The 11762-nt window shown below is 34.2% G+C and overlaps 2 protein-coding genes across 2 annotated transcripts; both read right to left on the reverse strand.

The window, feature by feature from the left end:
- Positions 1-222: 222 nt before the first annotated feature.
- Positions 223-3430, reverse strand: LOC144836127 (kelch-like protein 20). The gene is made up of 5 exons (XM_078691324.1): positions 3290-3430; positions 2849-2970; positions 2280-2402; positions 605-1584; positions 223-574 (listed from the first exon to the last, which is right to left on the reverse strand). The coding sequence occupies exons 2-4, from the start codon at positions 2945-2947 to the stop codon at positions 706-708; spliced, it is 1101 nt and encodes a 366-aa protein (XP_078547450.1). The 5' UTR covers positions 2948-2970; positions 3290-3430; the 3' UTR covers positions 223-574; positions 605-705.
- Positions 3431-4390: 960 nt separating this feature from the next.
- On the reverse strand, positions 4391-10988 carry LOC144858891 (dolichyl-diphosphooligosaccharide--protein glycosyltransferase 48 kDa subunit-like). The gene is made up of 10 exons (XM_078715030.1): positions 10838-10988; positions 10151-10261; positions 9679-9765; positions 9159-9262; positions 8548-8642; positions 7719-7961; positions 7109-7256; positions 6131-6251; positions 5452-5558; positions 4391-4883 (listed from the first exon to the last, which is right to left on the reverse strand). Exons 1-10 carry the CDS (start codon positions 10974-10976, stop codon positions 4728-4730), a joined length of 1311 nt encoding a protein of 436 aa, XP_078571156.1. The 5' UTR covers positions 10977-10988; the 3' UTR covers positions 4391-4727.
- Positions 10989-11762: the final 774 nt, after the last annotated feature.

Consider the following 11762-nt stretch of genomic DNA (forward strand, 5'->3'; position numbering starts at 1 on the left):
GGATATTGTCATGCACATTATACTATGACAGTAACATAAGGAGGCCAAGTGTTACTCGGGTTTAAAATACAAACCTGACCAAGTATGTAAAACAATGTATTATAGTTTATTATAATTATTGTGATAATAGTTTTGTTGTGATACCAAGATAAGAAGAATAACAACAGTTGGCTCAATTCAAATAGATTCATTTGGTATGGACAATAATATAATACTTGATCGAATTTGGATTGTATATTTAATGTAAGAAGGTTACTTTAAAACATGTCTGACATCACATCTCTCTTTAAACAGACAGTAAACATCATGACTTTGCATAAAAATAGATAATAAAAAGATAACTAATAATAGATAACTAAAAGATACTTACATAGCAGTATAAGTAGGCTATGTACAAAGAGTATATAACATAACAACAAAAGGCAATACAGTATTTCATTCTCTGTATTCGGCATAATTCATCCTGTATCATAGGCAAATTCTGTAATACAGTGACATACAGTATCACATATGATACCTGTATTACAGCATGTTAAGGTTAGGGCCTATATGATACAGATGTCACATATGACATCTGTATTACAGCATGTTAAGGTTAGGACACTGTATTACAGAATGTGGGTATGATACTGGACATTATTGGGAGTCGTTATAGTGCAATCACTATGGTAGGATACTTTGGTAGCAGTCTACTAACTAGGCCTATTACCATCCGTAATCGGAGTAGTCTTCGTCTTCATCATCAAAGTAGTCATCATCATCTCCATAGTAACAGCCATAAGAGAATGACACGTCGCATGAGGGAGGGTTGGAGTAATTTCTTTCACGACGCTTCAGCCATTTTGGTTTTACACTTTCACCTATAAAGTTGGGTACACCTTCATAAAACTTTCGCCGTATAGTGTCGGAAACAAGTTTCACCATCTGAGGGCATCTTATTACGATAGGGTCGGTTTCTATAGTATACAAGTCCCTCGCAGAAAGAATCGTCAGTCGAACGTGCTGCAGTACTTCGAAGATGAGTTCTGGTGTTTCAGTACGCGAGCTATCGTACTGCAACCACCTCTTTGCTGCTGCGAAGATCTTCTGCTCATTGTCACCAATTTCATCTTTTTGCAGAATCATCAGAATGGTTCTTCTCGGAAGGCTTTCCCATTCACTACTCTTTATGAAATTGTTGAAATTTGATCCAATCCATTGAATGACAGATTTCAACCCAGGATGCATCAGCGTGTCGGATTCAAACGCGTTGCAGATCGCGATGGCTTCTGGGCAGGTGAGTTTTCCCTGCTGCTTACGTTGAGTCACAAATTTATGAAGGAATCTGCATAGAGCCAGCTTTAGTACTTTCAGATTGTATTTATCTGCTATGTGATACACGGACATGATCTTTTTGATGTGAAGACATATCCTTCCAGTGTAAAGGAACTTAAGAACCATAGCAAAGTCTTCAGCGTTGTCATCTTGCAGTTCAATCTCTTGCTTGGTTGCCTCCTGCCATTTTTCATTCATCAGCATTGCTTCAAAGACGTCGCTTGCAGACACTAGAACTATCTTGTGTGCGTCGAAGACTTTGTCACCAACCTTTAAAAAATACATACATTATGAGAAACCTATTTGGGAGTTAAGGTCTACTGAATATCAAGATACAATAGACTCATTTTTTAAGTGGTATGCAATACATATTGTACACGGATAACCATAATAAATCACTATGACTTAAGGGGCCCTTATGTCGACACAGAACTCAACTGAAAGGAACCAGTGTTTATGTCGACATTGGAACCGATTGTAACTAGTTGTGGTTATTTTACAGCACAAGGTAGTTGTATAGAGGAATCAGTATGCGTGTACGTTTTTTTTTGGTAAAATCAAACTGGTCGCAGTTACCTATACTGCACGCGTGACTCGATTCAAAGTTTTAAGTTCTGGAAAAGTAGAACATGGGCAACTGAAAGCAACTAAGCTTATGTCAACATTTTTTGTGTGCCTGTCAGTTGCGTTCAGTTGCTTGGAGCACTTATGTTGACACAGTTGAGTTCCATGTCGTCTTATAAAATGATATAGGAATGATTCCACTCATCCCGTCTCCTTCGTCTACAATATCGACACGGATGCTCGCTATTTTTACCACAATAATTTTTAGTCTGGCATGAAATGGAGTTTATAAACATTTTGAGATGTAAATGTTCTTAAATATATTGTTATTGTTATACTTATTGCCCATTCATGAACACCCTTATAATAAACCACACTGGAGAACCACTGCATATACCTACCTTTAACTTGACATCGCTCAGTTCCTTTTTATTAAAGAATCGCCCCATTGACACACCAACCTTAATTACAATAGAATCGGTCGGCTTATTCTTCATCTTCCTGCTCGTTGATGCTTCTTCTTCCTGAGTGTATAATGATAATTATTTGAGATTGTTTTGTTTATCTGACTAAAAGAGACCAAGAAATAAAATAATACTGATAGATGAACTCTGATCATAAAGGTTTAGACTCATGGCAGCACACTATAGCGTTTACATTTTTTCAGTCGTTTGTGGGATATTGTATTTCATTTGAGACTGATGACTATTATTATAAAACACTCAATAACAAAAATGTATTCAAAATACTACACCGGACACAGCCACCAGTACAATTCATACAGGTAAGGTTACACCATGACCACTTTTTGACAGAGACTTTTGACAACCCTGTGACCCACACAGAGGATTTTTTTGGGGGGGGGGGGGGGGGACTACTGCACCACTTTAATTATCTTGGTTGCGGAACTGCTACATTATCATTTAAGCTAAAAGTAAACTAAATAAACTAGAATATAAACTTGGCCTACTTCTTTCTTGTTCATTTCTTCTTGTAGTTTTCGTCTGATCAAATACGGTCCGAGAGACAGAAATGGCAGAATTGTATCGTCGTCATCATCAAAAAACATCTTCAAATTCACGTGACAACCAACTGATGGACAAAATAGAATGTATTACACTGTACAAGATGAGAGTACATGTGTGCCTAATAAGGCCTAATAAGGTATAGTTAATAAGTCTATAGATATACTGTAACAATTAGTATTATACTGATTGATAAGGGCTCTATTTGTAGGCCCATGTTTGACAACGAATGGGCATTCTGAGACCACTTGTGATGGTATTCACCACGTGCTTTCACATCCCGCCCGACACATCCTTGCTAGAACAACTTGGCCTAGGCCTAGCTATATTAGGCTAAAGAAGTACAGTATTTTCAAATAAAGTATTGACATATATGTATATATTACCTTAAAGAAATTGAGAAGTGTGTACATATAACCGTTTCAGTATTTTATTTTTTCTATAGTGTTTAGAAATGGACTCTTTTGTAAAATATAAACGTCAACTTTTTTATACAGACATACAGTACTCTATTCGTGCTTGCTGGGGAAATTCCATTTTCATGGTTGTGTAAAATACCGGAAATTGGGAATTCCGAACTACAGGTGGTGTATTGAGCAATACAAAGATTTGAATACTAATATTACGAAAGAAAACATACTGTATCATTTTATTTTTTGTCATTGAATAAAAATGAATAATAATTTATGCAAAATCGGAATTTTAATTTCATACCATTTTTCAATATTTCATTTAAAGTTACTGTAGGAATAAAAAAGATTTATAGCATACCTCGTGCATTTAATTGTTTTCTATCAACAGCAATGGCATCAGAATGTTGACACTGACATGATGAATAAATGCACAATAAAAATCAATGGCTTATTTTTCTTATTGACATTAGAGGGTTTATAGCAAAGACTGATTAGAGCAGATCTTCTTTTATTTCATTTATAAAGCTCTGTTTACACTATCAAACTTTGTGTGACAAAAAATTGTGATGTGCCCATATATGGACATGATGATGTCATATCACTACCATATTTGGGCACATCACACTTTTGTTGTCAAACTAGTTTGATAGTGTAGACAGAGCTTTATTCCAGTCCTGTTTATATATATATAATATTAAGATTTTTTCTTAAAGAGGCCTAGGGAACTTTGGGAACTGTCTCTCTAAGGCACGGTACAGGATTGGTAAGGCTTACTTTGTATCGAGTGAATGATTATCTGTACGACTCGGGGAGAAAGCGCACACATCAGATTGGTGATTTAATATAAGGTGCAATACACTCTTATTGATATTATTATCCTCTTATCAATTCTTTTTTTCCACAAAAGAGACAAAAATTGTGATAAGCTAAGATAGCATATTTATCATTTCTTTTGTTGCTGGTTTGAAAAGGGCACTTGGGGGTTTGTTCGAACCTTCAAACTCCCGTGGACACCAGGCTTGATGATGACATCATAAACAATATAACCATGACACAATTAAACACAAAATACAATTACTTGTAAGAAACAAATCGTTCCTCATATCTTTTATTTAGTGTTTTCACACTATACAATTTATTACAGCATGTTTTACAAATTGAACTTTTTAATAAAAATTTCACCAGTTTAAATATTTAAGTAGGACTTTTTTTCTGGCTGAATTAAACATTGACAGGATTGGTATAACATTTTAATGGATTCCTTCCATGATTAAATACTGAATGTCCAGAACTAAATAAATTTACGAAGCAATCTAATTTAAATTTCAAAAGGTTAGAAAGACAGGAAAAAAAAAAGTAATGAAGAATAAAGTTGAAAAAAAAACTGCATTTGTAAAAGAAAAAAAACTATCTACTCCTTTTTGTCTTTTGTTTCTTCCTTGTGGTGTAGAAATACAAGGCTGAAGAGGAATAGACCAACCATCATTGAAAATGCACTAGTGTAGTATGGGTATGCTGACGGGATAAAACGCTCAAACTGAGTATGCTCAAATGGTCGAACAGACACCTAGTAAAACAAAACAAAAGTTATTGTACTAAAATATTTCAACAACATGGATTTATGATAGTGTGTGAAAAATTTATAATGGTCTTGTAAAAATTAAAAGCATGTGGGAAAAAATAGTATTAGCTGATCCCTTTTCAGTCAAACCAAGGCAATCTAACATAATGCTTAGCTCCAGAGACCAAAGGGTTTATCTGTGGCTGCGACAATCCGTTCCATGCCCCTCAACAAATACTGCAGAGAATATGTACATAGTACAGTACTGTTGGTATTTGTCGCAGCCAGACATAAGATCAAAGGACTGTTATGAGTTCCTATCTTGGCAAGGGAAACAGTGTCCTGTTGTTAATTGCCTTGGTCAAACCCTAGGTTGAACATTTTATGAAAATTCATATACAGTAACATTGTAGGCATAGTCATACTGTATTAATTCTCATTACCTTCCCCAGTATTCACTCATGTCACCTGTGTACTCTTAATTCAGGTTTTGGGCCAGCTTACCAACATGGACTCCTTTCAACTTCAAATCATTTTCAACCACATGAGGAATAAATTATTCACAAACACTCACCTGTGTAGTACTGTACAAATGTGTATAGCCAATTCTATTGTAATCAACTTTAAACTGGAACACACCATAAACGTCAGGGAGTTTAAATTTTGAAGAAAATCGTCCATCTATGGAAAACAATCAATTAAAAAGTCAATAAAACAGGCTTTAAAAAGGGCTTCATCCTCTACTAGAAAGTGGTAGAATTTCTAGTGTAACTAACAAACAATCGAGGCATGTCCAAGAGTCTTCATTTTACTGGTGGGCTGTTTCAGATGTGTAGTGTTAGTTTTAACTAGAAAAATGCAATCTGGATAAGTAAACAGCCGATATGGGAAATATCAATCTAAACCAACCACTGGTAATTGTTTACAATGGCAAAATTTTTTAAGTGTTGGGTAGAAAGTGTCATTCATTTCAACAAGGTGAAACTCTTTCGGATGACCTGTCATGTTCGATTACGTATGTATATAATTTACTTTAGATTTGTTTATGTCTTTGTTTCTGAATGTTGTCTAGTCTGGGTGTTAATTTGAAAAGCACCCGTTTTTGGTGCCTACTGTTATTTTAATTGTGAATTGTGTCAATAGACTAAGAAACTAGGAGAATGACCACGATATATCTTCATCACAATTGTTATTACAGTGACTTATTTTGGATATATTTTAATCTGAAAACAAATATAAAATCGATTACATACTTTTGCCTTTGAGCTTGGAGCGAACGAATGGATCAATACGGACAAATTCAAGTTGTACATCATTAGCATCAAAAGCTTTCCACTTTCCAGAAACAAGCTGCTCAATTGTGATACCATATTCCTAAAATAAAAACAAGAAACAGAGTAGATGATCATTCATGTCAGGCTTATTACAAGCTCCTGTACAAGACCATTATGAGCGATTCATGATCTAGCACAGTTTACTTTAAAGATGGTTAGTGATTTAAATTTCAAAACTGTGTTGAATCTCAGCAGGGTCTAGGCTTAAGCTCTGTCTACACTACTAGTTTGACAAACAAAGTGTGATGTGCCCACATGCTCACATTTTGTTGTCACTTAAAATTTGATAGTCTAGACAGAACTTTAGATTAGCTTCTGCTATTTCCTAGATCTTTTTTAAATATCATGCATGCATTTATACAATAAAGATATCAAATCAAATATCTGTAAACCATTTTGAATGAATATTATTGAATAAATTCATCTCCTTCCAAAAATATTTGTTGAAAAAGGTTTCTTATTTATTGAATGTAAATAAACCGTGGAGCTCAACATTTCGTATGTTGTGTCTTCATTAAGTTATTGACAACACACGGAACAAGTTTCACATTTTTATTTTCCTTCAATAAATAAGAAACCTTTTCAAACAAATTTGCAAATCATTTACCTATCTTGTTGTGCTTGATAGTTAATTGTAAACCATGCATAAATATTAAACATGTTAATATAATTACAGCAATGATATTGATTTGAATGTATTAGAAAAATCATCACAAAAATACATACAATACAGAGATTTATCTTATCTTACAAAGTGATAACATAAATTACTGAGATTACAAATAAATACATTTCTAAAAGATTTTCCAGGATAGCCTAACAAGCTTATTTCCATTGGGATCCTTAAATAATTAAAATAATAATAATTTACATGAAGCATACAAATGTAATTCTTACCACTTGATCTTCAATTGTGTAGGCTGCTGGGGGTGTCTTTTCTCCCACAATGTGATGAGTAACACCCGTGACACGCAGAACACCCTTCTCTTTAAATACCCACTGAGATAGGGCAAATGCTAGATCTTGGTTGCCAGATTTAGCAAACCTAAAATACACAACAGAATCAGAGTAAACAGTACAGTGCAAGAAGTATTAGTACACTCTAAAACAGAACATTTAATTCATACAGATGATGTCATATTACTACCATATTTGGGTATATCACTACTATATTTGGGTATATCACTACCATATTTGGGCACATCATACATTGTTTTGTCAAACTAGTTTGATAGTGTAGACAGAGCTTAGACTTGTTTCTGGTAGGGTCCTCCTGGTGGTGAATTTAATTGTAGTACACTACAAGACGATCTCCTACTCTTTTCTAAAGCTTGTTCTACACAATAAAACTAGTTTGATAAGCAATTGTGATATGCCCAAATATGGTAGTGATATGAAGTCATTGTGTCCATATATGGGTACATCGCATTTCTTTTGTCACATAAAGTTTGAAAGTGTGGACATAGTTTAAGAGTGTACAGCCTCCTTTAATGTGAAATTTACTTACTTTTCAGAGCCTGGAAGTGCTTTTTGCACAGCCGACTGGAAGTAGGCATCACTGAAGAAATCCAAGGAACCAGAAAACATGACACGGGCATTGTTACGTGCCTGCAGCGCTGTGATGAACTGAGTATTCTTACCGACCGCATGTGGATATTCGGTAACATCATCGTTGGGGTTATGCGAGTATGCTGATGATGTTCCATGTAAAATATCCATAACAAGTGGATTCTCTGGGTCAGCAGTCATTCTAGAAATTAAACAATTTTACATGTGAACATATATATCAAAACAGGGTACTTGAACATGGTATAAAAAAGGGTGAAATAATTTGTACACATTGTACAACCTTAAGCTCTGTCTACACTACCAAACTAGTTTGACAAAAAGTAGGCTTCTTTTCAAGGTTTTACAGTATCTAAAGCCCATCTCAAAAAAGTGGTTTATACTTGATGGGTTATACTTGAGAATGAGACTATGCATGGTCATATCTCAGTATTTATTCTTTGAGAACACAAAAATGAATATGAGGCTAAACTTTACAAACGGGCAGCTGATGAGAACAATGTAAACTATTTCCCATGGCCTTACTCTGTCTACACTATCAAACTTTATGTGACAAAAAATGTGCCCATATATGGAAATGATGTCATAGCACTACCATATTTGGGCATATCACTACCATATTTGGGCACATCACATATTTTTTTGTCAAACTAGTTTGATAGTGTAGGCAGGGTTTTATATACCATTGTTTATAATGGTGCATATTGTCTTAAACACTAGATTAGTCGTGAACAGAATTTAATCAACAGCTACAGTATTTGTTTACTTACCCAACACCCTTAAATAAAATTGGATTTAACTTCTTATCTCCTACAATGATTTTAGAATCAATAATATTAGCTGGATCTGCTACAATCAATGTGTGCTAGAAATATAAAGATAAAATTAATCAATTAGAATTGAAATGCTTTACATTTTTTTTTCGCAGTTGCTTATTTACATTGAAATATTTTAATTATACCGGGTGACCTCTTCAGTCAAAGACTGGTCTCTCCCAGAGGGCCCAGTTATGATCAGTGGCTGTGATGTACTAGTACACCGAAGTAACTCCCTACTCATTTCGAAAGATGCACTAGGTTCTTTAAATTGCACATGAGCTATATGTATACACTGGAAATACAGTTTATAGTCTTTATCCAAGAAGACTCATTCTAACACCAGAACGAGTGAGCCTTGAACCCTTGCCGATTTTATAGCTACGTAATTATGGTTCCACTGTCTTAACCGCTCGGCCACTCACAGGTATTTAATGTCGATGTATGTAGAATATAGTCAACTTCTTTGTGGTTAATGATGATTGTCTCATAATCCCAGAGTCTTGGGTCCAAATCTTGCCTAATGATTAAAGTCACAAAAAAAAAAAGCTCCCAAAGACACTTACCATTCCCTCATCTTTCACATCAAAGTTTAGATGATCTATTACAGCGGTATTTTCTTCATCAAATTCAACACCACAATTACTTCCAATTTCCTTTATTGGTTCACCTGTACAGAGATGATTGAGAAATAATAAATATAAACAAATATTGTGATTTTGAATAACATTGATCTACAGTTTTGATTATGTTTATAGTGGTAATGGTTTTAAAATGTGATGTTTTCTGCCTTGACAATGAAAGTACTGCAGAATGTTTGAAGCTTTGAAAGGGTACTGTAAATGGTGCACAACTCGTGGGAAACCAACCCTTATACTTAAGCTCTGTCTACAGTATCAAACTAGTTTTACAAAAAAAGTGTAATGTGCCCAAATATGGTAGTGATATGATGTCATTGTGTCCATATATTGGCACATTAATGGTTCACAAGGTCATAAATAATAGCCAAATGGTTATTAACAATTATATGAAAATACAATGGCCCACTATCTAAGGGTAGTTCCATGTTATAGTAACAAAACACACCTATACTTGAGCCAGCAGCGATTAACACATTTCCACCGCCATCAATAAAATCTAAAACTGATTCTTCTCCAATGCTGCCTCCAAATTCTATAAGAAAAAAAGAATTTATTAATGAATTTTTTAAATACCTTGATATAATAAATAATAGAATAAGTTCATGGTAGTATCATTCTTATTTTATTTATTTCAACAATATTTTACGAGGGTAACAAATACATTATGAATTAAAATAGTCTGCCTCAATTCTCACAACCACATCGAAAGCCAATGAACCGCATCGTACAAGGAGTCATGCTTACGACAATCACCCTATATTAAGATCTCAGGCCTTGAACCTCAAAATCTAAACAACCACCCTTCTAGAACAAGATGATGGTGAGTAAAGCCATGTGTTACTATAGTTCACTGTGGTTCATTGGGTTCCGTGTAGTTTGGTGCAGTAATTCGTCACACTGTATGCTGTGTACTGTACCTTCAACTGAAGGGCAAAATAGAACAAGATGCTCGTAAAGATACTCTCCATAGCTGGTGAGTTTTAAATTAGAATCATCAGCAGTTTTAAAAGTCAACTCATAACCTCTATCTGAAATTAAAGAAAGAAAAATATTTAACCACATATTTAAATTATAATTTAACAGCATTTGTTTTTTTATCAGTGAAATACATTGTATTGCTTGGTTCTTGTCAGCTTCTCATAAAATGTTCAATTGTTATCTTTTCATAATGTAATCTTTAATAAAGTGAAGCCTAGTTTGTATTCAATTCAGCAGACTTGGGCCATATCCATATGCCAGGACTGGGCCAGGTGAAGCAAGAAGAAGAGTCACGAATATGAACGAAGTCATGAATATGATTTATTTAACAATAAAAAATAGGCCTAATAATGCTGGAAAATTAAGAAGAATACAGGTTAAAAACTCTAGCTCGTAGGTATAAGCTTATTATGTAATATTTACTGTAGCTTAAGTCACTATTTAAATTCATAGATCTAGCTAGGCTAGGCCGGCCTGTGTAGGTTATCCTTCAAAAGGGGAAGCACCACATTCTGGGCCGCGCCGGCCCTGGTTGAAGTTTGGTGACGTTGCATTGTTGTTGATTCGTTAGAGGGCTACCGGTCCTCAGCGTAAACACGGTAAAATGATTGTAAATATTATCCTACCTTGTAACGATTTAAAGAAGATGGAATGAGACTCCTTTATTGCCATAGAATCTAACAAAATTAGAGTTTTTCCACTGCCTTGAACAGTGGAAAGTAGCCCAAGAGCAGAGACTAACACCAAAAATACTCCCACCGCCATGCTTGACCCAGAGTTTCAGAGGAAGGATATTGTTAATGATGTCAAATGTAATGAGGCCGTAATTTGGGTCTGAATTTTAATTGAGTTTTTCTTTTAAAATACAGAATTTAAAAAGTTGTTTTGCAACTCGAACTTTTTGTTTGTATTTTCAATATTATGTTATAATAAAATATTACAATATGAGTGTACATTTACAAATAAAATGAACTATATTTCGCATGAGTGTAATGGCGCTATATCTCCATAAGCCAATCAGATACAGCCAACGTGGACCAGTATCAACTTTTGTGTTCACTTACCTCCCGGATTTACACCAAAACAATAACTTTTAAATTATTATTTTTTCTTTATACACTACAAGTATAATCTTTCTAAATCCAAATGTCTGCCAAAAATAAATTAGAAAAACAAATTTGTTTATTAAAATACAAGTTCCTTATGTCCAACGTTATCCATACAATTCTTTTATTTAGTATCTACTTATTCAACGCATTTTTCTTCTTTTGATTATTTATTTTAATTCTTTTTTTTTTCATATTTTTTTGTTTTTTGTTGTTGTTTTTTTTATTGAAATGATAGCATACATACAGTATATTATTATTACCACGGGAGGTATAAAATTAGATTTATAAAATTCTATTATTGTATAACATGCCCTCTAATTTTAATTTAAAAGTTGCATTCATTGTCCCCCAACGATTAATCCACATTATTTTGGAAAATGCCTGGTCATTTCTATTGTTTTCCTTATTTGTTCTTACTAAAAGCAATGGTCATGGTAAATTT

Source organism: Antedon bifida, chromosome 2 (genome assembly GCF_963402885.1).
Source record: "Antedon bifida chromosome 2, ecAntBifi1.1, whole genome shotgun sequence".
NCBI lineage: Eukaryota > Metazoa > Echinodermata > Crinoidea > Comatulida > Antedonidae > Antedon > Antedon bifida.